This window comes from Phyllostomus discolor, chromosome 3, assembly GCF_004126475.2.
Source record: "Phyllostomus discolor isolate MPI-MPIP mPhyDis1 chromosome 3, mPhyDis1.pri.v3, whole genome shotgun sequence".
Taxonomy (NCBI): Eukaryota; Metazoa; Chordata; class Mammalia; order Chiroptera; family Phyllostomidae; genus Phyllostomus; species Phyllostomus discolor.
Genome location: NC_040905.2, coordinates 124,349,953 through 124,376,863, shown reverse-complemented (window position 1 = coordinate 124,376,863; position 26,911 = coordinate 124,349,953). Strand labels below are relative to the sequence as shown.

Here is a 26,911-nt window from a genome sequence, read left to right as displayed (position 1 = left end):
ATGTACCATGCTCATGGATTGGAAGAATTAACATCACCAAAATGGCCATACTACCCAAAGCAATTTATAGATTCAATGCAATCCCTATTAAAGTACCAATGACATATTTCACAGATATACAATAAACATTTCAGAAATTTACATGGAACCATAAACAACTCTGAATAGCTGCAGCAATTTCGAGAAAGAAGAGCAAAGCAGGAGGGATCACAATACCTGATATCAAACTGTATTACCAAGCCACTGTAATCAAAACAGCCTGGTACTGGCATAAAAACAGGCATATAGACCAATGGAATAGAACAGAGAGCCCAGAAATAAACCCAGGTCTCTGTGGTCAATTAATATTTGACAAGGAGGAAGAAGTATAAAATGGAGTAAAAACAGCCTCTTCAACAAATGGTGTTGGGATAGCTGGACAGCTACATGCAAAAAAATGAAACTCGATCACCAACTTACACCACACACAAAAATAAATTCAAGGCAGATAAAAGACTTAAATATAACTCATAACACCATAAAGAGCCCTAGAGGGAAACATCAGCAGGAAAATCTGAGACATTCCATGCAGCAACATCTTCACGGATATGGCCCTTAAAGCATAAGACATAAAGGAAAGAATAAACAAATGGGACCTCATCGAATTAAAAGGCTTCTGCATGGCTAAAGAAAACAGCATTAAAATGAGAAGAAAACTAACCATATGGGAAAACACATTTGCCAATGATACCTCAGACAAGGGTTTGATCTCCAAAATATATAAAGAATTTACATGACTCCACTCCAGGAAGACAAAAAACCCAATTAAAAAATGGGTAATGGACTTGAACAGACACTTCTCCAAGGAAGACATACACAAGATCGAAGGATGCATGAAAAGGTGCTCAGTATCGGTAGCTATCAGAGAGATGCAAATTAAAACCACAATGAGATACCACTTCACACGGGTCAATATGGCCATCATAAACAAATCAACAAACAAGTGTTGGAGAAGCTGTGGAGAGGAGGGAACTCTAGTACACTGTTGGTGGGAATGCAGACTGGTGCAGCCACTGTGGAAAACAGTTTGGAATTTCCTCAGAAAACTAAAAATGGAACTGCCTTTTGACCCAACAATTCTGCTGCTGGGATTATACCCTAAGAGCCCTGAAACACCAATCCAAAAGAACCTATGCACTCCAATGTTCTTAGCAGCACAATTTACAATAGCCAAGTGCTGGAAACAACCTAAGTGCCCATCAGCAAATGAGTGGGTCAAAAAACTATGGTACATTTACACAATGGAACTGTACACAGCAAAGAAAGAAGGCGCTTATACCCTTTGTGACAGCATGGATGGAACCGAGAGCATTATGCTAGGTGAAATAAGCCAGGTGGTGAGGGACAAATGCCATATGATCTCACCTTTAACTGGAACATAATCAACAAAAGGAAAAAAGCAAACAAAATATAACCAGAGTCACTGAAATTAAGAACAATCTAACAATAGCCAGAGGGGAAGGGGGAGGGGACAGTCAGAAGTGTTTTCAGGAACAACTGCAAAGGACACAAGGACAAACCCAAGGAGGAGGGCGGAAGCAAGGGAGGTGGGTTTGGAGGGGGTAGGGGTTAGGGGTGGGGAGAAAATGCAGACAACTGTAATTGAACAATAAAATAATTTAAATTAAAATAAATAAATAAAGTAGAACAGCATTCATTCATCTCATGCACAACTACTGTAAGTCTATCACGCTTTGGATAACTCTTACGTGTGGTACAGACCGAATAAGGAGTGACCTTGAGGGCACAGAAATTTGGTTGCCGCTAAATTCTAAAAGACCAGAACCCCATGAGGTAGTTGTAGGCAGGGAGCAATTCGCGACAGGCCAGACGAGTTTGTCTCTGCTTTCTAACGGCTGGAACAGCAGCCCTTCAGAAGTTTGATGCACACGTGAATCACCTGGAGTTAGTGTAAAATGCACATACTGATCCAACAGCATGGAAAATGCAGAGCCCGCCCTGGCTGGCGTAGCTCAGTGGATTGAGCGCGGGCTGGGAACTAAAGTGTCCCAGGTTCGATTCCCAGCCAGAGTACATTCCTGGGGTGCAGCCACATTGATGTCTCCCTCCCTCCCTCCCTCCCTCCCTCCTCTCTCCCCCCCCCCCCCGCTTCCCTCCCTAAAAATGGATGAATAAAACCTTTAAAAAAAAAAAACAGAAAGAAAATGCAGAGCCCGCATTCCTAACAAACTCCTAAGTGATACTGGTGCTGTTGGTTCCGCAGCCACGCGACATCGGCAGACGCAGGCAGTAAATCCCTCCGAGGTAGTTAACGCTCCTCCCTCTTTCACCTAGCGTGGGCTCACCCAAGCTGCTCACTACCCGGCTCCTGTAAGGAGGAGCTTGCTTCCCCGAAGTCACGTGACTCAGAAGGCGGGTTTCAGGTCAGAAATCTCACGCACACCTCTAAAACATTTTCATTTTCTCATACAAAAACCAGTTTTCATTTCCTACGTAACCCCTGCCTAGAATATAGGTTCCACCCGAACAGAGACATTAGTTGGGAGCCACTGTGTCACATGCCTGCTTCGGGAGTTACGGCAATGAATTCCTTGGACGGCCTGTCTCTCTCGGCCGAATGACCTGACAAGGACTTTACCAAGCCACACACAGTGGCACACAGCTTCGACCCCCACGTCTCCACAAAATGACAAACGGCGTAGTTCCCAGTAAGAAGGACACCTCAAAGCCCAAAGACAGCAGCAGTCTAAAGGTCGCAGCCGGAATCAAAAGAGGCTGTCCCATTGGGCGATCCGGTCGGGAGAATCCACAGTGGTAGAGGGGTGTAGAAGCTGTAAACGTATCAGGAGAGGATTGCCAAGTGGATATCCGAGCCAGGAGGAGAATCCAGAAAAGTGGAACAGAAGTTATGTGCTGAAATGTTTACTGAAGAAAACAAATGCCTCCCTACCCTGTGAAGTGCAGAATTAAACTAGTCCAACCTCCCCCAAGGAGCAGTAGAAGGGTCCGGAGAGACCGCAGCGGGATAGAAAGGCCCTGCACGGGGAAAGCTGGGAAACCGCGGCTATCGGCCACCATCTTGCTTTCCTATAAACCAGCAGTGACCGTGGGTCAGAGCAATTTCGGGCCATGAAGCTGCTAATCAGAGCTGGGTCCCTTTCGGTGAGCATAGGCGGCGGGTTTGGGGAGCGTTGGGAAACCGTTTGTTAGCAAGGTGATACGAACTGGAGGTATCTGGTTAGGGATCCTGGGCCTCAGTCTGGTCTGCCCTTGAGCTGAACCCTGCACCTAGGCTGCATGCTGGGTGGGTCTTGCGTTGCTGGCCGGCTTCGTGCAATAAGCAGAAAAGACCTAATGACAGAAAACTTGAGAGAGGAAGAGGGCTTGAGAGCGGTGGTGAATCGACCCCAGTGGAGAGACCTCTGAAGGTCACTGCTGCAATTGCGTCCCGAAACCGCGAGACCTGGGGGCAGGAGGCCGACGTTGGACCTGACCCGTCATCCTTGTCCTGGCAGCTGCGGCCTCTACTTGGTGTATAATGGAGCAACAGTTTTCCCAACAGTGAAATGGGCTTATGAGTAAAATTTGTAAGAAATGAGCTAATGTCTTTGAAGTCATCTCTGCCTGGAACTTGATTGTTACGGTGTCTTGGATGTATGACGTGTGCTTTTCTTGATCTTGTTAGAGACTTCCTCTGTGAGGGTTTTTTTTGTCTGTTCTCAAGAGCTGCTTAAGGCTCCTTCCAGCCCAAATGAAACAGCTATCGCTAGGGAAAAACTCAGGTGTCAGTATTGTGTCACCGTGGAGCGTCGTTATCCAGGGGGGAGATCGGAATGCCCTTAAAAACCTCGGCTCATTTTGCCCCCAGGGAACAGTTAGCAATATCTTAAAAACTTTTTTAAAGATTTTATTTATTTTTAGAAAGAGGGGAAGGGAAGGAGAAAGAGGGAGAGAAACATCAATGTGTGGTTGCCTCTCGCGCACCCCCCACTGGAGACCTGGCCTGCAACCCAGGCATGTGTCCCAACTGGGAATCAAACCAGTGATTCTTTGGTTGGCAGGCAACGTTCAATCCGCTGAGCCACACCAGCCAGGGCTGGAAACATTTTTGATTGTAACAACCTGTGGAGAAGTGCTGCTGGAATCTAGAGGTGTGGGATGGGGCCAAAACATCCTACGGTGCACAAATCCACAGCAAAAAAAAAAAAAGAAAATCCAGCCCAAAATGCCAGTAGTACCCAGAATATTTATTTGGTAATCTAATAACCTGGTAGAGGGAGATGCAAAAGACCAGGGGATGGAGTTTCTTGTGCTTAATGTTTAAATAGATATCCTATGAATTATACAAGTGGCCATAATTTACGCTGTGATTGTCTTATGCTTCCTGGCACACCTAGACAAACAAAAGATTAACAGCCCTTTGAGGGTAGCCCAGTTAGAGGGACAAGAAATGGCAAAATCTCCATTCCAGCCATACCCACTTTTCAGTAAGGGGGAAAAAAACTCAAAGGTAACAACAGTTAGAGAATACCAATGTAAACAGATTACAGTAAACTTGAAAGTAATTATTGTTTCTAATTATAGCATATTTTACATAAGAATAAATATGTATTTTGTTATTGAAATGATAATTTTTAATTGATTTAAGAGAGAAACATCAATTTGTGGCACCAACAATTTATGCATTCATTAGTTGATTCTTGTACCTGCCCTGACCAGAGATTGAACCTGCAACCTCCCTGTGTTAGAACCACTGTGTACCACTGAGCTACCCAGCCAGGGCATTGGATAATTCTTTGCAACTGATTTGAGTGGAACAAATTATAGGATGTACATAACCAACAAAGTATCAGTGTTCAGACACATTTGAGGGGTAAATAAATACCTAAATCTCCCTTGGCAATAGCTCTAAGAATTATTCGTATTTGAACTTTATGTCCACATGTCTTAAATTTTAATTTTTTGAAAACTAAAAGCCACAATCGCAAGTAGGGTTAACTATACCACATCCAGCAAACAAAATTGATGATAAAGCAAAGCTAATTGTAACCCATAATTAAAAAGTACTGGCAGCAAATGAAAAGTAGGAATCAACTAGTGCAATGCTGCTGAAAGCACAACAAAGTGCCCTCTGTCCTTCACACTTGATCATTTGGTCCTGGGAGTACCAAGTTTTAGTAATTAACATCCACTGTGACCTCATAAACCTTAGGCATAGTAAAACAAATTTTTCTGTGCCATTGTGTATCATTTTCCAAAAAAAAAAAAGTTACGCAGTTTAGATTCCTAATCCAACATTTAAAAGGATTCTTTACTTTATGAGTGGCTGCATACTACACGTTGAGATTATGCTGTGGATGAGGCTATTGTTAATTTTAGGATTGTATAAATTTGTATTAGTCAAAGAAGCTAGCCCTGGCTGGCATAGCTCAGTGGATTGAGTGCGGGCTGGGAACCAAAGTGTCCCAGGTTTGATTCCCAGTCAGGGTACATGCCTGGGTTGCAGGCCGTGACCCCCAGCAACCGCACATTGATGTTTCTCTCTCTCTCTATCTCTCTCCCTTCCCTCTCTAAAAATAAGTAAATAAAATCTTTAAAAAAATAATCAACTTCAGATTTAAAAAAAAAAAAAAAAAGAAGCTATAACCCTTTGTTATATAGTCTCAGTATAGCAGATAAGAGAGTAAAGAAGATAGTATGGGAAACGTTTGGGGCTTGATAGAAGTTTTCCTTGGTACATTATGTCTTTCAAGTGTAACTAAAATTATTGTAATTTCAGTTGGAAAATAGACTAAAAAGATGAGACTCTTTGGGTAGATAAGGGAAACAGCACAGAGTAAAAGTGAACATGTGGAATTTGGTATTCCTTCCAGCTCTACAAATCACAAATAGAGGTTTAAGAGGCTTGGGTGAATGGTGGGTTGATAAATATATAAGTCAATCAGTTAAATCTTCCCGTGGAGTTTTTTTACCACTGAACACCTCCTATTGGTCAGGCACACTAGGATACAGTATTACTGTTTTCCTGAGAAATGTGTATAACCTGGAGTTTGGTGGGGGGTTTTTGTTTTTTTTTCTTGTATGTTTAGAGATTTTATTCCCTCAAAGTCGCTCCCAAAGTGAAAGCCACAACTGCCCCTGCAAGAGTGCCTCCACATCCTCAGGAGCTTGAGGTTAGTCCTACTGAATTGCTACCTGGAACCTATACATGCCTTACTATCTTGGTAATATAAAGTTTATTCACATCTCTGTTTTATTTTAAATACAGCTTACCAAGTTACCAAATGGTTTAGTGATTGCTTCTCTGGAAAACTATGCTCCTGCATCAAGAATTGGTTTGTTCATTAAAGCAGGCAGTAGGTACGAGGACTCTAACAACTTAGGAACCTCTCATTTGCTTCGTCTTGCATCCAGTCTGGTAAGCACCTTTACTTTTTCAGTATGTTTGGAAATGCTGTGGTCTCTTGATCCTAGAGAAAAGAATAACTAAAAGCAGTGTTCCTGTATTTGTTTGCTGGGTTGCCATAACATATTACTGCAAACTGAGTAGCTTTAACAACAGAAATTTATCCTCTTAGGCTAGCAGTCAGGGTATCAGTTGAACCATGCTCCCTCTGATAGCTCTAGGAGGAGCCTTTCCTTGCCTCTTCCTAGCTTGTGGTGGTAGCCGGCAATCCTTGATATTCCTTGGTCTACAGCTCTATCATTCTTAATTTCTGTATCTCGTCACACAGTGTTCTCTCTGTCTCGGTGTCCAAATTTCCCTCTTGATTATTCCATTCCTATTAGATTTAGGGCCTTCTCTAATCTAGTGTAACCTTGTTTTAAATATGTTTGCAAAAATTCTATTTCCAAATAAGGTCACAGCCACGGGTTCTGGTTGGACATGAATTTTGAGGAAACAGTATTCAACCCTATACAGTCCCCTAATATAACATGAAAAATCGCAGAGAAGCATTAAACTAGTGTCTATCTGAATGTTTGTGCTAAAGTATAAGAAAACAGTTTTAAAAAATTAAATTTTTTTAAAAAGTATGAAAATTGAAAGAAAATTATCCTTTCCCATATGCTAATCTTTTCTAGACTAGACTGATGAATCTAGTAAGCTTATATTTGATAGAGGAATGTTTGCCTAAATGTACTTTATGTAAAAATCTATACTTGTGCTTTTTGGTGAATTTTGTTTTATAATTTTTTCTTAACATTTTACTTGAGTGGAAGAGAGGGAGAAAGAGAGGATAGAAACATCACTGTGCAAGAGATACATTGATCGGTTGCCTCTCTCATGCTCCCAGCTGAGTAACCTGGCCCACAACCTAGGCACGTGCCCTGATTGGGGATCAAACCAACAACCTTTTGGTTCACAGGCCACACTCAATCCACTGAGCCACACTGGCCAGGGATGTTTTATAATTCTTAAACTAAAAAGGATCCACTATTTATTTAGAGTTCCGTTTGAATTTAATGACAGATATTAGATTATGATACAGTGTGCTGTTTGGGGAGCTTAGAATTACAGAACTACTAAAAATATTTGTTCTCTTTTAAGACTACAAAAGGAGCATCATCTTTCAAGATAACCCGTGGAATTGAAGCAGTTGGTGGCAAATTAAGGTTTGTTTAAAATAAGTATTAGGAAATAAATAGTGAAAACACCAGAAAAGATTCTATTGTATAATTCTATTTCTGTTATCAGGGTAGTTAAAGATTTCTTAAAGAAGGAAAAGACTAATGAATTTGACTACATCAAAGTGTAAATATCTTTACGCTTTAAAGTAAAAATTTAATTAACTGGGAGTAGATATTTGCAAAATACATAATGTGGAGAGGATTATTTTGAAAAATAAAGAATTAAATACTAGGAGGGAAAAACAAAGAGAAGATAAATGGACAAAGGACAGGAACAGGCTATTCTCAGAAAAGGAAGCCAGAAATAGCAATTGTCACTTGTAATCATTAGTGTGCTAACCATTCCTCACCCATCAAGAGTCTTTATATCTTGTGCTGGCAGTGTTATGGGAGATAGAGAATATCTTATACAACTGGTGGGAGTATAAATTGATTCAACTACCTAAAAAAAGAATCAAGACATATCTAGTAATATTGAAAATGAGCATATCCTACAGCCTAACATTTTCTAGTCCACATTCACAAACAGGTTTTTGTAAAGCCTGGAAACAATTTAAGTGTCCATCTTTAGGAAAACAAATAAAGTATTACATAGTCATATAATGGGACTACTACATAGCAGTTAAGGAATGACCTAGTTCTGCATATCCACATAATAGATTAAAATACAAAATGTTTTGTGGAAAAACAAGTTCCAAGATTTGTTTAAAAATGAGTCATTTATAATTTTTTAAACAATAATATGTAATGCTTATGAATATGTTTGTCTCTAGGGTGGGAGGGAATGAGAGAATTATCCTGGGAAGGGTATAAAGGGATTACTTGTCAAGTTGTAGTAAAATATACATAACATAAAATTTCTTTTAAGTGTACCGTTCTACAGCATTAAGTGGCATGAAAACAACCATCACCACCATCTATCTTCAGAATGTTTTCATCTTCCCCTTTAAAACTCTATAGTTATTAAATACTAACTTTTCATCCCTCTTCTGCCAACCACCATTTTATGTTCTGTCTCTGGTTTTGACTACCCTAGATACCTCATATGAGTGGAATGATACAGTGTTTGTCTGTTTATGAACGCCTTATTTCACTTGGCATAATGTCTTCGAGTCACCCATGTGTAATGTATCAGGGTTTCTTTTCTTTTTAAAGTTAAATTATTTGTATTTTCTTATTAAAAATACCATTTTAGTTATTTTTGTTTTTCAAGTATTGTTACCATACAATATTATACTACTTTCAGGTATGCAACATAATTTTTTAAATATTTTTAAATTTTAGTTGATGGGTATGTTTATTTTATACAATTTATACTTTTTTATGCTTCAAAATAATTTTTTTTCAAAGGAACTGGTTAATTTAACAGATATAAAAGAAAACTTCTGATTCAGATAATTCACTGTACAGTAATTTATTTCTGATGTAGTGTGACTTCAACAAGGGAAAACATGGCTTACACTGTGGAATGCCTACGGGATGATGTGTAAGTACCTGCATATATTTAGGACATCTGCTTTATTTTTTTTTATTATTATTATTATTATTATTATTATTATTTAAGATTTTATTTATTTTTAGAGAGGGGAGGGAGGGAGAAAGAGAGAGAGAAAAATCAGTGTGCAGTTGCTGGGGGTCATGGCCTACAACCCAGGCATGTGCCTTGACTGGGAATCGAAACTGCAATGCTTTGGTTCGCAGCCTGTGCTCAATCCACTGAGCTACGCCAGCCAGGGCTTTTATTATTATTATTATTATTATTATTATTATTATTAAATTTATTGGTTTTAGAGGGCAGAGGAAAGAGAGAGAGGCATCAATATGTTGTTCCACTTATTTATGTATTCTTCGGTTGCTTCTTATATGCTCCCTGACCCGGGACTGAACCTGCAATAGCATATTGGGGACAACGTTCTAAACAACTGAGCTACCCAGCCAGGGCTAGGGCATCTACTTTTAAAGAAATACTAAACTGTTCTAGAGGCGTTTAGACAGTTCTAAAGGCGGCATTATGACCTCTGACTTTGGTTTTGGATTATGATTTGCCAAGTGCTTAAAACACTGTGCTTCCTACAAGGTTAAAGTTTAATGTTGAGAGTGTTGCAATTACATAGAATAGATGTTGGTTTTAAATTTTTGACTCCTACCTTATATCTTGATATCTTCTGTAGCGATATTCTAATGGAGTTCCTGCTCAATGTCACCACAGCACCTGAATTTCGTCGTTGGGAGGTAGCTGCCCTTGAGTCTCAACTAAGGATTGACAAAGCTGTGGCTTTTCAGAATCCACAGGCTCGTGAGTGCCTTTTTAGATTACATCAGTTGTTTCTAATATACTAGGTTTCAAAGAAAATTGATTTATAGAGAGAGAAAAATGTTGAAGTTTTTTTCTGCTTGGGTTTGAAAATGTCTTTTCCCAAAATTTGTCCAGTTTTTAAAATATGTTGTTTGTTCTTTTGTTTCTAAACATTTATATTGTTGATTATTTTTCATCTTTTTTAGTTTAATTATGAAATCCTAGACATTTTTCCTGCCACCCCACCTGTGGGGTTTTTTGTGTTTTTTTGGTTTTGCTTCTACCAAATCCAGCAGCAGTTTATTGGTGCCACTGACGTTAGTGTTTATTGTTACAAAATAGTGTTACTGTTTAGCCAATCCACCTTTATTGGGTCTTTCCAAAGCAATCTACTTAATTTTTTTTAAATAAGATCTTTTTTTGTGTTCATGTTTTGTATTTATGTAATGTTTGATTATATAATTTTGACAAGTACAACTGGCAAAACAAATTTATAAACGAACACCACCAACTCTTGGAAGTAACTCAACTTTTGGTAGGTGTAGATGTTCAGGTAGACCACTCAGGTCTAAAAACTGACCAGCTGCAGGGGCTCTGTGTGGGATGGGCTTCGCTCAGAATGCAGGCCTTTTGCAGGCGACCCACTAGCTTGGCCCTCCTGACCTCAGTCACCCCACTGAATTTCATGCCTTATGGCAGGGCCAGTGGGTTGTGCACAGCCTGGGCCCACTGTTTCTTCACAAGGCTCTGGAGGAAGACCAGGTGACCTCAGAGGATGGCAGAGTGGCCTGTAGGTAGAAGTGGATTTCAGGGTGCCTTGGACCTTTTATTGATCTGTCCCTGGCTCAGAGCTGGAAGAAACCTATGCTTGTACATAGTTTGGCCCCTCCCACAAACACCCAGGCCCAGTAGAGGCAGCCACAGTGAATAGCAAGGAAGCTACAGAGAGGTAACCCAAGGCTGGGTACCTTCAGAGTCTGACATTTACCTGCATTGGAACCCAACCCAAGTGGGACCCAAGATGAACACAAGTTAGTGGTGGGCTTTGGACCACATCAGAGCTCCACCCAACTAGCCACACAAGCAGCATACCCACAGGGAATTCCATCAGTCATCAGACCCTGCTGGGAACAACTCTACCTCAGGGGGCGGCGGGCGGGGGGGACAGCTCCTTCACAGTGACTCATACACTGTGGTTGAGGTCTGTCCTTATAGTCACCCAGCCTGGGGGTTAACTCCACCTAAGAACAGGCCTACAGCATTCAAGACTCAAATACAACAGGAGAGTATACATAACCCACTCAAGACACATTTCCTAGAACACTGAGCTCAGGTGTTCTGGAAAATTGCACCACTGAGCCCCATAGGATACTTTCATTATAAAGCCATCATAGCAAGAGTCAGCATATCTACCTAATACACAGAGACAAACACAAAAAGGCAGAACACAAGCCTGTTGAGAAAGGGTCTCCTCTCTCAACATAATGAGTGCTTCGTTCATGTTAGTTAATATTATATCATAGTGATACTTTGTGCCACAAAGGAATATGATCTTTGTTACTCTAGACTTCTACAAAAGAAATAGAGTGGTAAATTTTATTTTATTTTTTAAAGATTTAATTTATTTATTTTTAGAGGGGTGGGGGGTGAAGAGAGGGAGAGAAACAGATGTGAGAGAAACGTTGATCAGTTGCCTTCTGAATGCCCTCAACTGAAAACCTGGCCTGCAACCCAGTCACGTACCCTGACTAGAAATCAAACCAGGAATCAAACTGGCAGCCTTTCACTTTGTGAGATGACACCTAAGCCACTGAGCAGCAGTGTTCAGGGCAGAATGGTAAGTTTTAGAAAAATGACTTATATGTCCAGAGTGGCTTCTTCCCGCTAGTAGCAGCGAGACTCTAGCCCTCCTCCTTTCTGCCTGAACAGTTCTGTAATTTACTGGCATGTATCTGCCCGCAGGTATACATCCTCAGCCCATCTTCCGCATTGCCATTACAATGATCCCTCTGACATGAAAATCCAGCAAAAATCCTTTACAGGCTTTTAATTACATATGGGATAAAGCCCAAACTCATCTGGCCCTGCCTGCCTCCCCTGTTTCTTCCTGTACCCTCTCCCCGCTTCTCATTGCAGTTCCCCTTTGAATCAAATTGTCATACTTTATGCCTTCGTCTGTTTCTGCTACTTGAAATGCCATTCCCAAATCACTCACCTGGCAAAACATACTTACTCTGTAAGACTCATCCCAGATTTTACTTCTCTTAACTCATGTGTCTAGCTCGAACTGCCTTTCCCTCTGCCCCTCTGCACTTTCTATGTACTGTTGACCTAGAGAGGGAACCTAGAAGTAAGTAAAATTCAGATTAAATTACTCGTCCAAAGTTTTCTCAACATTTTGAGAGCAGACATTGTGTCTTATCTCTGTATTTCCGGCACTTAGTACAGGGCCTGGCATAGGAAGATGGCCCAATGATGATCAAATGAAAGGGACATACCCCAAACAAAGACTCTGAAGCAGGAAAGTAGGAACAGTGCCAGGGTCCCAATGAGGGGTGCAATTTGATGATAACATTTGACCCCCTAAAAGCTACTAATATGACCTAAGCCTGACACTCTTCTAACTCCTCTTACACTGACAACTCCCTCATCATCTAGAGAGGGAACCTAGACTTAAGTAAAATTCAGATTAAATGACTTGTCCAAGGTCACACAGTATCTGAAACCAGGCCATTATCGTTTCCAGATAATAACAGGTACATAGAGAAGTGTTTAGGTAGACTCCAGCAAGTAATCTCTTATTTTTCTCAGCACTTTTCAGCTGGCAGAATTTCAAAAGTTGCCATAAGATGAACAAAGCTTTCTAAGTTCTAAAAATATTGTTTTCATTTAAATTTAATTTCCATAACTCTTCTTATTTTACAGGTATCATTGAAAATTTGCATGCTGCAGCTTACCGAAATGCCTTGGCTAATTCCCTGTATTGTCCAGACTACAGGCTTGGAAAGGTGACACCAGATGAGGTACTGCTCAACACATTGCATTTTACAATGTGCTTGTTTCACATTAAATTGAATGTTCACCTACCATGTTGGGTTTGTTTATAATTTTTCTGTCTTCTAACTTAAAAATTCACTTGTTTGCTTTTTTTTATCAGCTTTTCAACTAAAATGCTATCAGAACTATTTTTGTATGTTTTAACTTAAAATTAAAAATTTTGTAAAGGGGATTTAATGAAAATTCAGACACAAAGACAAAAAAATAAAGGAAAACACCTCACATACATAAAGGCACTTAGTATTAATATGTAGGTTTATTGTCTTCTAGACCCTTTTCTGTGTGTACATATCTTTTTAAAACAGTATTATAAAAATCATAAAACAGTATTAAATGTTTAAATAACATAATCTTGTGACAAAAATATTTACCTTTGTGAAGATAAATTACTGAGATAGCTAAAAGACAGCACAAAGAAAAACATTCATTCATTTATTTATTTATTTATTGTGTTGTTTATAATTGTGAAAAATTAGAAACAAGTTAAATATCCAACATTGGAGAAATAGTTAAATAAGTTATTAAATATCTATAGAATGGAACACTATGCAACCATTCAAATTACTAATCAGGAAAAATTTTATAGTATAATGTCAAGTGATAAAAAGGCAATTTATGAGTAGGATATACCAAAGAGTCTCATTTAAAAAAAAAAAAAACAAGGTATGTGTTGTATATCAACTATACTTTAAAAAATAGTAGTAAAGTGTGTGTGTCGTAGATAAATACTACGATGTCAGCCAAGATTATTTCAAATTATTAGCATTTTTTAAATGGGTCCCTAGGCTAAAGGAAATTCTAAAGAAATTGGTGTCAGAATACTTTGAGCAGTGACAGCATTCAATAGGAAAAAAAAGAAAATGAATGTCCAAGGTGACTTCATATTGGTAGGAACCATTCATTTTAGGGCACAAAATTTGATAACTTGATTAGAAGCTGAGTTTCATTACCCTAGCCTAGTGATTCCCAACATTATGACCCATTCCCAAAGAGACTGTGTAGTCAGATTTTTCTAACCTCCCCCAATGAATTTTTAATACCACAGATACACTGAATATCTGTTAATATACTGTGTCTTTGTTTGTACTCTGTATATAAAAGAAATTAAATATTTTTCTTACCCTTAAGAACCAATTTTCACTCCTTGAGCAATAGTGCTCCTATTGAGAATACATGCGTAAGCCTGACTTTTGTATATTAGGTCTAAAATAATAGTATAAACCAGTGATTCTCAAATCTCACTGATTTTTAGATCATGGGGGATGGGGGAAATAAAAAAAAAAAAAAAGATTCCAAGATTCCACATTGAGTTCTACTGTATATCAGGTTGTGTAATGAGCCTAGCAATGGGGTAGGGGTTGGGAGACAGTGACAGGGGTTTTGTTTTTTAAGTTCCCCCAGATAATTTTTTCATCATCTAGATTGAAAAGCCTGGTATAGACCATAACCTCATGGCAAGATGGGTGAGAGGTACAGTGAGGTAAAGCTCTACAGTAGAGTGTAATAGTCCTTTAATGCTACCTGCATAAAGACAAAAGAAACCTGGTGTGCTGTTTAAGTCACATCATAAAAGTAATAAACTAGGTTCCATTTTTTTTCAAGTTCAAGCCAGTATGTGCTCTAATTTTTCATTCCCTTTTTTGTTTTGTTTTTCAGTACCAGCTTTGTTGAGATGCAGTTCACATATACAGTTGACGTGTTTAAAGTCCACAGTTTAGTAGTTTTCATTATATTCACAGTTATGTAACCATCATCACATTAAGTTCTAGTTCTTTTAAGCAGTAGTTTTTAAATAAAATCTAGGTAGTCTCTTATTCATTATAACAACTTTAAAGGGATTATTTTTCTGCCGAACTGCAGTTTTAAATTTTTACAGCTTGCTATATACTTTTTTAAATTTTTCATAAGGTGTGTTTTTTTTTGTTTTTTATTGTATTTTTCCCCATTACCATTTATCCTCCTTATACCCTATTCTACCTCCACCCAGCCCCTCTCCTAGCTTTTTATATATTTATACCAATATAACCTAACAAATGCTTTTTAACTTTTTTAGTTACATCACTATGTTCAGAACCATTTTACAAGTGCAAGAATGGCTTTGATTGGACTTGGTAAGTTGGGAGTTGCCTATGTATCAGTTTGCTTTCCTAAGAGTAGTCTTAAACTGTAATTGAGTACGTATTGAACAAAACTTGAAAACTCGGTAGTCTGTTTATGTCTCATAGGAAGTATGTAATGAGATTTTAATTGCTAGTTGTTGTTTTTTTGTGGTTTTTTTTTTCTTGGAAAGCAGAATCCAACATTTAACTTTGTGAACTACTAGTTTTAAATTTATTACAGTATTTGCAAAACCTGTGACAAAGGGCAAATTGCTCTAGGCAAAGAGCTTTTACAGGGTTGTTTGTTTGTTTGTTTACAGGTTTAATAGAAAAATAGGCAGAGAGCATGAACAGACAATTCATGGGGAAACTGAGTGTGTGTGTGGTTAGTAACTATTGAAAAAGACAGTCAGACTCACTAATAATTAAGAAAATTTTTATCTGTGAGACTGGCAAAAAATTAAAAGTTTGACACAGCCCAGTATTACCCAGGGTATGGAAGTAGTAGGCACTCTCAAAAATTGTTGGTGGAAATGTAAACTGATAGAACATTTTTGGAGGCCTATTTGAGTGTTTATGCTCTTAGACCCAGCAGTTTTACTTTTCACAGTATAACCTGCATAAACACTTGGTCAAGTTTATAAAATAGTTGCTTGAGAATATTATTTGCAGCATTTTTTCATTCATTGTTTTATAAGTAATAGCTTAACTGAGGCATAATAATTCATATACCATGAAATTCACCCTTTTAAAGTGTACTTGTGCAACTATTCCCACTTTGTGATTTCAGAACATTCTCATCATCTCCAAAAGAAACCCCATACTCATTATCAGTAACTCCCCATTCCACCTCCTCCTTGCCTCTCTGGCAACCACTAGTCTATTTTCTGTATACACATAGTTGACTATTCTGGACATTTCACTTAAATGGAATTCATACATAATATCACCTTTTATAACTGGCTTCTTTCTTAGCGTAATGTTTTCCAAGTCCATTTATGTTATAGCATGTACCAGTGGTCCCTTTTCTGGCTGAAAAATACTCCATCACCATATTTTGTTTATCTGTTCATCAAATAGACATATGGGTTATTTCCACATTTTGGCTATTGTGAATATAAACATTTGTGCATAAGATTTTTGTTAGATTAAAACATCTGTTTTTAATTCTTTTGGGTATATGCCTAGAAATAGAATTGCCAGGAAATAAGGTAATTATGTATAACCATTTGAAGAACTGCCAGATTGTTTTCCAAAGCAATTGAACCATTTTACAGTCCCACCAACAGTGGACAGAGGTTCCAGTTTCTCCACATCCTCACCAGCACTGTTATTTTCTGCCTTTTTGATTATGGCTATCCAGGTGGGCGTGAACTGGTATCTCATTGTGGTTTTGATTATTATTTCCCTAATGATGCTGAACATCTTTTATTTGTGCTTATTAGCCATTTATATATCACTAAAGAAATGTCTGTTCCAGTCCTTTGTACATTTTTAATTGCGTTGTTTGCTTTTTTTATTTTTAGGTTGTAAGATTTCTTTATATATTGTGGATACTAAATTCTTATCAGATCCACTCTGTGGGTTGTCTTGACCTCTCAGAAGGGTTCTTTGATACACAATAAATATTGTTTTAATAGCCAACTATTGGAAATCTGAATGTCCGTAAAGAAGGGATTAATTAAGTAAATGATGGTATATTTATTCATATAATGGAATTCTTTATAACCATTAAAGGTTTAATGTGGACCACTCAATCAGATGCAAATTACAAAAGGCAAGTTAAAAACAATATCAATAGAATAACATCATTTTGAAAAATAACAAAATGAAGATAATGCATAAGAAAAAGTTTTATATGAATGCATAGTAAACTATAAAGATATCTCTGGGAGAATGGCATGCGACGGGTAAGGACTCTTGTGTTCTTTACTGTTTATTTCTGTAGTATTGTATAATCATTTTTTAAACAGATGTTTTATAATTGTCTTTTAGAAATTCTGGTTCTAGCTTTTTTTCTTTCTGGTGAAATAGGTGTGAGTCATTCTGTTCTGAAGCAAGTTGCTGAACGGTTTCTGAACATGAGGGGTGGGCTTGGTTTATCCGGTGCAAAGGCCAGATACCGTGGAGGTGAGCATTTTCTTCTATTAAGTTTAATTTTTCAGAAGGAACTCCCCACCACCACCACCAAAATATTGTATCAAAGTGGAATAGGCCAGATTATTTACTACCAAACACCCTGAATGTGGAAGGAAAGAATTAGCTCACTTGGGTCTTGTCTGTTAAACATGTTTTGTGTGTTTTGCGGGGGGCAGGCACGGTGGCAGGGAAAGAGCACTAGGCCTCAGGAAAGCTTAATCTCAGTGGGTTCATAGTATGTGGTATAGAATGCTGAAGAACAAAACCAGTGGTGACCAACCCACTTTCTTCTTCACCCTCTCCTTCCATGGCCCCAGGTGAAATTCGAGAACAGAATGGAGACAGTCTTGTCCATGCTGCTTTTGTAGCTGAAAGTGCTGCCACAGGAAGTGCAGAAGCAAATGCATTTAGTATTCTCCAGCATGTCCTTGGCTCCGGGCCACATGTTAAGAGGGGCAGCAATGCCACCAGCCCTCTGTACCAAGCTGTCGCCAAGGGGATTCACCATCCATTTGATGTAAGTGTAAGCAGTTGATGGCTCTCCTCTTTTCTCAAAGTCTCGGTGTTTATAATGTAGTCCAAATAGTCTGCTCTTAATGTTAATCTGCTCTTAAATTTTAAGACTAATGCCAGGAAAATCTTTGTAAAGTTGAACAGACAGTGAGGCTTGATTTTAGTGCTTCAGTGGGTCTACCGAAAACTTACTGTCTTTTCAATTATTCTGATACACAAGGGTGGGCAAACATAGGTTTATAGTTGTTCATGTGGAAAACAATACAATAGTTAGTAAATAATAATATAAGAATAAACTGTTTCACATACTCAGCAACTGTAAACCTACTGTAGAAAGAACACTTTAGCCCTGGCTGGTGTGGCTCAGTGGATTGAGCAGCAGCCTGTAAACCAAAGGGTCTCCTGTTCCATTCCCAGTCAGGGCACATGCCTGGGTTGCAAGCCAGATCCCCAGAAGGGGGCATACAAGAAACAACCACACATTGATGTTCCTCTCCATGTCTTTCTCCCTCCTTTCCCCTCTCTCTAAAAATAAAAATATAAAGAAAAAGAAAGAAAGAAAGAAAGAAAGAAAGAAAGAAAGAAAGAAAGAAAATACTTTAAAAAGTAAGAAATTCACACTTCAGTTCCCTTTAGGATAAAATTTTAAATATGAAACATTCACCTAAATTCTAATTAGCCTTTATTTCTAGATTTTCTTCTGTCCTCTTCTGTTCTTATGGCCCTTTCCTGATTTTGACTGTTCTTTATGTTTTTCGATCAAGTGTACAAGATATATACCAAGAAATTCCTATAGCTTGAAATTAAGTTAAGAAAGTGAGCCCTGGCTAGTGTGGCTCAGTCGGTTGGGCATCATCCTGTAAACCAAAAGGTCACACGTTCAATTCCTGTTCAGGGCACATGCCTAGATTGTGGGTTCAGTCTCTGGTCAGGGTGTGTATGAGAAGGCAGCCAGTCAATGATTCTCTCCCATGTTGATATTTCTCTCCCTCTCTCTTTCCCTCTCTCTAAAATCAGTAAGCATGTCCTCTGGTGAGGATAAAAAAAAGGAGACGAAAAGTAATGACATTTAATCATAACAAAGACCACGCTACTTTAGAACACACCTTTTTATGACAGTGAGCAAAGTGCTAAAGCTTTCAAAATAATGGTATTCAAATCAAAGAATGTAAAATGTCAACAAGGTATTATTCAATGAGTGACCATTGTTTTCCCAATGTATTGTACCTTACATGACATTCAATGATATGCTTTTAAAAAGTAACACATACTATAAATTGTAGGATTAAATATTCATAACTTCAGCAGTCGTACATGACACAGGCAGGTTTATGTTTCAGTAAGTCTTTGGCCATGTGACACTTAAAAGTGGAAATTAAAATCAACCTTCTCCTTTTGCTCCTCTGTTTAATATTTGAGTGCTAGTTTTCAAACTTTTTTTTAGTGGAGAAGCTTTTTTTAGCCAATAGGATTTCCCAACTATAATGCCCACATACAAGTTTTTTCTTTTAAAGAAGTTTTAAAAGTTTACTTGACAGTGAAACCCTTGGAATCTTCTGTTCAGAGCCTTAGGGGGGTCCCTGGAACACAGTTTGAAAACCACTATTTTAAATGTTTCTAAATTAATTCACCTGCTGCTTTTTAAAATTTCCTCCAGATTTGCTTTCTCTTGGTTCATGTTCTACTGTTTTCTTTACCATCAAATGATAATGATGGCTTTGGGGTGGCTGGAGTTTAATCCTAAACCAATGACATAATGTAATAGAAATTCCTACTTCAAAACTTGTCCAGAAGTTTGGAGTGTAAATAGGATAGTCTCAGAATTATAATTCAAGTAATTGAAGTGCAGTTTTTTATGCTCTATGCTTTATCTGGGCTGGACCAGTGGTTCTCAAACGTTAAAGTACATGAAAATCACCTGGAATGTTAGCTTAAGATGTGGGCCCCCAGACTGCGTCTACAGAGAGCTAAGTCATCTGTTGTAGGAAACCAGAAGGCTGTATTCTTAATAACAATCAGGTGATCCTTATGTAAATACTGGGAAACCTTATCCTGGGCAGTCATGTTACCTTAAGGAACTTAACATTGTTCAGACAATAATAACCCTGTTATCCAGAGGCTAACGAAACATTTTGCTACCTGGGAACGTGAATAATGGCCACCAAGCAGAAATTTTTCCCTAACTCTTTGACTTTAGTCTTTCGACGTGGAAGTGAATTGGTAAAAAGGAAGTCACCAACAACAAAAGGGAAAAACTCAGGTTAGTCTAGTGCCAAAGCTCACAGCCCATGACACTCAGCCATTGTGTCTATAATGACAATGTTCACAGGTTTATGTTTACATTTACCTCTAATCATCAAAATAGGTTAGCAAAAAGGAAAGTAAACAAAATTTTAGTCTATTTTGCTTATATTGTGAACATACAAGTTTTTGTCTCTACAGTGTTAAGGAAATTGTGCCCCATTCCACCTGGTAGAATGACATACAGTCAAGTTTCATTATATTTCAGGTTTCCGCTTTTAATGCCAGTTACTCAGATTCTGGACTCTTTGGGATTTATACTATCTCACAGGCCACAGCTGCTGGAGATGTAAGTTGCAAACTCACCATGCTCACAAGTTTTTATTCCCCATTAACGTGTTTTTAGTTAAAATGTGGAAATATTTGAGTGCCATGGCTGATCAGAGCTCTCTAACATCACTGAAGTGTATCTGCTGTGGAGAAAATAGAAACATGTACGCTGTTGCTTCCAGGAAAGTGGGAGGAAATGCTTCCTTGGTATTTTGGTTCTGTTTGAAGAAGTGTCATTAAGTTGTCTCTGGGACATCTGAATTGAGATCTCAGGTGAGGTCAAGGCCAATATGCGTATTTGGGAATCCTCAAAATACAGACTGTGTTGAAATCAGAGGTTTGTATGAAAGACCATAGGAGAAAATTTGAAGCTCCTTATGCTTTATGCTTTAAGTGACTCGGGAAAATGACCAAGAAAACAAGAATAAAAAGAAGAGAAATTGATATATTTGGAAGAAATTCACACCATTTTAATCTACTATGTATTGACATCCCTTTAGTTACCACAGAGAGGTAGATTTAGCAAATGAGGACATCATTGGTGATATTGCCAGTTTTCACCAGAATGTTGGAAGTAAATGATAATTTACTGTGCTAAGGAATGAATAAGAAGAAAGAAATGCAAGGTTGGTATAGACAGGTAGAGCTTGGATGCCAGGAGGTAGGTGGTAGGTTTAGTAGGATTTACACTAAGAGATGAACTTGGAAGAAACATAGTGGAAAGAGAAAGATTGAAGCAGACATTGGAGATAGGAAATTACAAATGGGAGGTTTGGGACAGATGAACGTCTAGATACACACAGAATGGCAGTTAGCCATTAGAGACATCTATATGGCAAATTCACAATACAGACAGGTCTGGTTTGCATTTTTTCTTCAATAGTATTCACTAGCCTTATTGAGGGGGCAGGTATCAGGGCTGATCGCAGGCTGAAGTGCTGCTAAGTAGACAGGTCAAGTATGAGGAGATAGCAAGGGAGTTGGGAATGCTAGCACGAGTTTAAGAGAATATTTTTGGATACAGGCTAGACAGAAATGAAGCCAGAGGGACCTCAGACTGAAACAAACCAAGGAACTAATGATCTTGATAAAGTGGAAAAACAAGGGCAGCATGATGTAAGACTTAGGCCAGGGGTCTTGGAATTGAGGATTTGGTGGGTAGGGCAAATCTAGGTTATGGCCAAGTCTGGGGTGTGGCTGTGAATATGAGTAGCTGAAATGGATGGAAAATGAAGGTCCTAGAATTTAGGTAATTAGGGGGAACCTTAGGAACAGACCCAGAATGATGCCAAGGTTGGGGTGCTGAAAATCATGGGCCAGGTTTTTTAATTTACTGAGTCAACAAGTATTTGCCAAGTGCTCACCCACATCCCCAGAACTTGATTCCTTCTTGACTCAGCATCCCCAGTATTGACAAGCTTTAAGTTGGCTGAATGGATTACTACTTTAACAGTAAGAGCTAGCGGCATTAATTGCATGATGCTTTGAGAGGCTAGGGAAATTTTAGAGGTGCTTATTCTTTATAGGTGATTATAAATCCATGTTTGCTTTTCCTAAATCTCCCTGCCATCCTCTGCCACTTATTTTTGCTGCTCGGATACTGTAAGTTGTACAAACAGCTTCATGATGGAATATTGGAAGAATAAGGAATACATATTGACTTAAAAACTCCATCCAAATGGGCACTGCTATTTCTCTAGAACTAAGCTTCCATCTTGTGTTTTTGCCATAGAGGAGCATTTGATTGCTTCAGAAGACTCTGGCAAGCTTTTCATTGTCTGTCCTAGGTTATCAAGGCTGCCTACAACCAAGTAAAAACAGTTGCTCAAGGAAACCTTTCCAGTACAGATGTCCAGGCTGCCAAGTAAGTTTCAGCATTAGCTGTGTATTTTGTGTTTCAGTTATTTGAAAGTTATTTTTTTTGTAGTTATAACAGTATTGTAATATATGCACAAAAGGATTGAAAGATACAGAAAATTATTTAAAAAGAAAGGGAGACATGCCCATATCCTACCATCTAGAGATTTAACTGTTAACATTTTGCTTGTTTGCTTAACCATTTTCATGCATTTTTTAAACATAATGTTAACATTGTATATATACTTATATCCTATTTAATAGCATGTTTACTGTTGAAATTTGAAAATTACAAACACAAAAAATGATCTTTCATTCCCAATGATTCCTCTGTAACATTACGTTTCTGTTTATTCAGATGACTAAAAAGTTGTCATAAACAATATTAATTGGTGTATCAAAATATACTTAGTGGACACTTTATGCAATTGGAAACTATAGACTCTAAAAGATATTTTTGCATTTAAAACAATTGTATTTCACATAAATTTCTTGGTATGGATTCTCAATTGGGCTAAGACTTGTAAACATAATGAAAGGCTCTACTTTAAAATATATGTGTGTTTGTTTATATAAAAATTTTATTTTTATATTCAAAGTCACAGTATAAAAAGTTCATACCAGTTTATAATCATACCACCAAAATATGCGTGCCTGTTCTACTGTAACCATTAGTAATTTCTTTTTCTCTTCACTGATGCAATAGACCAAAAAAAGATACCTAATTAAAAGATTGAAATACTCTTCACCTATTTGGTGATTTTTAAATTCCCACTGTCATCACTGAAAGTACTAACAGCACCTCTAACTTGGAAGTTCTGAGATTTTCTCTTAACTAAAAGAGAGCTACCTTGTGCAGAGTTGGAAATCAGCTTACATTTTCATACAGCAGTTTAAAACATTTAACTTTGACTCCATCCATTGAGGACAATTCATAATGTGAATCCTGAAACTCAGTCTTCATGATCATAAGTGTTACCCACATGGCAAGTATGACAGTGAAGGAATAACCAGGAGGGAATAACCGATTGGTCATTCCTGTTCCCATTTGTGTTAGTACTTTGTTAAATGCTGAACATAGTAAGAAATTGCCTCTCTTGAATCATGACAACACGGTTTATTAAATATTGTATCCATGGAACCAAGGGTTAATAGGGTATAACTCTGTATGATAGTACCAGAAACAAAACACTGTAAGAAAAAATTGAAATGCTAGATTTATTTAAGAAGAATTTATTTCAAGGTAATTTATTTAAGAAAGTGTATTTTAATAAATGTAAACACTGTTTTTATAAGGTTTGGCAACATGTAGAGAATGGAGTTTCAGTGATTAATGTCAAGTATTTTTTTTTTTCTTTTTTGCCATTTGCATGGAGTTGATACTTTTTCCTATCAGGTTCTTAGTCTTCCTGTAGTGAAAAAGAGAGAGTAAGGTGTTGTTGCTGAAGGGACAAACTAATAATCTTTTGGTAAAGTTTATTGCAGGTAAAATCTCACTTTAATTAAGCTGATAGTTTGGTAAAATTGCTACATATAATTTTAATTATGTATACATGGAAGTCTTGTTACAGCGTGCCAAAGGAAGATAATTTATTTAAGGGTTAAATAACCCAAGTGCATTATTGAACACCAATTTCTTTCTGAGAGACTTACAAATTGGATATTATTTTATTTGAAATTGATGCTTTTGTGCCCACATTTAAGCTACTGGGGCTTACCCACCTGCCTCTCCATTACTTTCTACCCTTAATGAGACAAGTCCCAGCACAGAAATGGGGCTGTGGTAGAGGAATAGCTACAGAATTAGCACACAACATTCCACTAAGTGGACAGTGTTTTAAGAGCCCATACAGTTATTTTTGTTTAATAAAAATGCCTAAAATTATTCCCAAGAAAGTATCAGGAGACAAGAGTTATTTCACTAGATCTCAGTTCTAGTCCAGAATCAAAAGGTAATCTATTGGGGTTTTGTATAATTTTGTACTGACAACTTTCTGAATGATAATGTTGAGCTGAAGAAATAGAAGGGAGGCCTGTAACAGTGTAAGACTTCAAAGCTGTTAATTTGCATATTTACCAGTACATATTTGAGAGTTTGGGAACATACTAATAAAATTGCCTTGCTCTGTAAAACTGGCTTCTGTCTTAGTTATGCACCTTTAATTGGACAGGAACAAGCTGAAGGCTGGGTACCTAATGTCAGTGGAGTCTTCTGAGGGTTTCCTGGATGAAGTGGGGTCTCAGGCCCTTGTTGCTGGTTCGTACATGCCACCATCCACAGTCCTTCAGCAGATTGACTCAGTAGCTGATGCTGATGTCATAAATGTAAGCAAATGAAAACTTATGATTTAACATCAAATAACTTGACCTTAATGATCCAATTTCAGAAGGCATGCATAAGCTTCCTTGGAGTGTATATGTTATTTTTATGCTGTTTGGTGCCTGTCTACCAGGTAAGCTCATTACCATCAGATCTGCAAATACCTACCTTATCAGCTCAGGGTTTATGTATCTTCCTCATTCAGCTAAATTACAATTAAGTTAAACCATTCTAAATTCTTAGAGGTCAAGAAGAATCGAATATTGGCAATTTTATGATTGAAACTAATAGTCAAGTTTGGTATTTTTCCTTTTCACTCCCAAGAAGAAATAAAATCCATAGTTTGCAAGTCCTTCACAATCCAGCATCTCAAGATTTTCTTTTGTCTTCTCAGCCTAAGATATTCTCCTACTCTTGCTTTTTTTTTCCACATATATTATTGTTGCCTACAAGATGAGTTACTTTGAGGGCAAGGAATATATGTTATACTTCCTCTCTGTATTCCCTACTAGGGCAAGGAATATATGTTATACTTCCTCTCTGTATTCCCTACTATACCAAACAAGTACATGAACTACAGAATAAATTCAAAATCAGTAGGTTTTTCCGATCCTTTCTATATTAAAAATGCCAACTGCCCTTCCAGGTAGAGGTCTCAACCATCTTCTTAACATGTCTACCTTATGTAGGGACAATGAGGATGGAAAAAAGAGACAGTATATTTTAAGGAGTAACCCCGACATCACTTTCTGAACCCAAAGTTTATTACATACTCTTCCAAATGTCCTCATCTTATATACCATGTGAGTCCCAACCCAGCTGCTGCCACCACCATCCACTGAGAAAAGATGGCCTGACATAATGCAAGGACTGATACTTATGGTATTACACTAATGCAAGCAACCGGCCTTTGAACTTGAAGTCATGGCATAAAGAATACTAAGAACATTGGACTTTTAAGTTAACAATCAGTGTATTTTTATTAACCTAGACTATTTGCCACTGTAATACAGAAATAAGAAGGTACAGACCTGCCCAGGGCCAACTCTACCCTAGTTTGCAATGTCCATGAGGTTTTCCTTATCCCCCTCTATAACAGCTACCTTCATATCAAGAGCACCACACTTCCTCAGTCACACATATGATGGATACTCAAAGAAACAGCTGAGCTTTTATTCAAATTAAAATAGCACACTAGCCCCCTTCTGTAGTTAATCTTTACAAGAGGCTGTTAAAGAATTGCTGGCTTGCAGTGTCTTATCCATAAACTCATGAAATAAGTTAAATTACTTGATAATACATGTTCTTTTTTCTTTTAACTTTCTGCCTTTCATTTGTTTACTTAAAGGCTGCAAAGAAATTTGTTTCTGGAAAGAAGTCAATGGCAACAAGCGGAAATTTGGGGCACACACCTTTTGTTGATGAGCTGTAATGCCGAAACACATGGTAGGAAAGAGCTGGACATTTTCTCAACCCAGAGCAGCAAACACATGAAAGTCACAAGTCTGTAATGTAACATTTATCTCTTTTTTTTGCAATGAGGTGAAATAATCTTAAAAAGTATAAATGCAGGTAATTGTTTCCAGCCAACCTAAAGTTAGTAAAACATTCTAAGTGTCTCCTTGTGTTTTTTTTCTAATCAGTTAATCAACGAGTATTTACTCGCAGACATCTTGTTTTAGATGCTGTCAAGGAGAACAAGGATATGATAGTGTGAGAAACTATTAAATGAAGGTTGAATAGCTATTAGCCAGTATTTCCAGGCTATTGTAGGTGGTACCTCTTTGAGATAAAAGCAGAGATTTCTGGTCAGTATGGCAGCATCATGGCTCACTTCCTCATACATCCCCATCAGAATTACAACAAAATTGTAGAACAACCATCAAGTTGAATGGGAGTTTGTCAACTTTGGAATTAAAGAATCCACATCCATCCAGACTGGTAGGAGGAGTAGAAACATGGAGTGGATTGATCCCACTCATGTAAGGTGGATAACAATTTGGGAGTGATATCTCAGGAGTGAAGAGTCCCAGCCCCACACTAGGCCCACCAGCCCAGGGTTCCACTGCCGAGAAGGTAAGTCCCCGTTACTTCTGTCTACAAAAACCAGCAAGTACTGAATTGGAAGAAACCTCTGGAGTCCCAAGCAGTTTCCCTTAAAGAGCCCACACACACTCTTACCTACTCAGATTCACTCCCTCTGAGCTCTAGCAGTAGGGTAACAGTTTGAAAGGCACCAGTGGCATACAAAAAGGAACTGAAGTTTCTGGTATCAAGGTGCGAGCTGGGGGTCAGCTTTCTCCAACCTAGGCAGGTAGCAGCCATTGTCACTTTTCTGAGTGTACCTCCCACAGAACCAGCTGGCAGATGCCATATCTGAGATCTCCCATCAGCCTTGCTAACACTGTTTGCCCTCCCCTGGGGATACCC

The 26,911-nt window shown here is 38.2% G+C and overlaps 1 protein-coding gene across 1 annotated transcript; it reads left to right on the top strand.

Moving 5' to 3' along the window:
* Positions 1–3,016: 3,016 nt before the first annotated feature.
* LOC114498071 (cytochrome b-c1 complex subunit 2, mitochondrial) lies at positions 3,017–26,099 on the top strand. Its single transcript, XM_028514152.2, has 14 exons — positions 3,017–3,162; positions 6,090–6,173; positions 6,269–6,418; positions 7,550–7,614; positions 9,059–9,115; positions 9,801–9,925; positions 12,851–12,948; positions 15,036–15,093; positions 17,116–17,211; positions 17,538–17,737; positions 20,243–20,323; positions 22,092–22,168; positions 24,333–24,486; positions 25,830–26,099. Exons 1-14 carry the CDS (start codon positions 3,130–3,132, stop codon positions 25,911–25,913), a joined length of 1,362 nt encoding a protein of 453 aa, XP_028369953.1. The 5' UTR covers positions 3,017–3,129; the 3' UTR covers positions 25,914–26,099.
* The last annotated feature ends 812 nt before the right edge of the window (positions 26,100–26,911 follow it).

What these genes read in the sequence shown, in the direction of transcription:
- LOC114498071 (XM_028514152.2), top strand. Translation starts at nt 3,130, where the DNA reads ATGAAGCTGCTAATCAGAGCTGGGTCCCTTTCG. An exon ending in AAAGGCCAGATACCGTGGAG is followed by an intron (nt 17,212 to 17,537) that starts GTGAGCATTTTC and finishes CCATGGCCCCAG; the next exon opens with GTGAAATTCGAGAACAGAAT. An exon ending in GGATTCACCATCCATTTGAT is followed by an intron (nt 17,738 to 20,242) that starts GTAAGTGTAAGC and finishes ATTATATTTCAG; the next exon opens with GTTTCCGCTTTTAATGCCAG.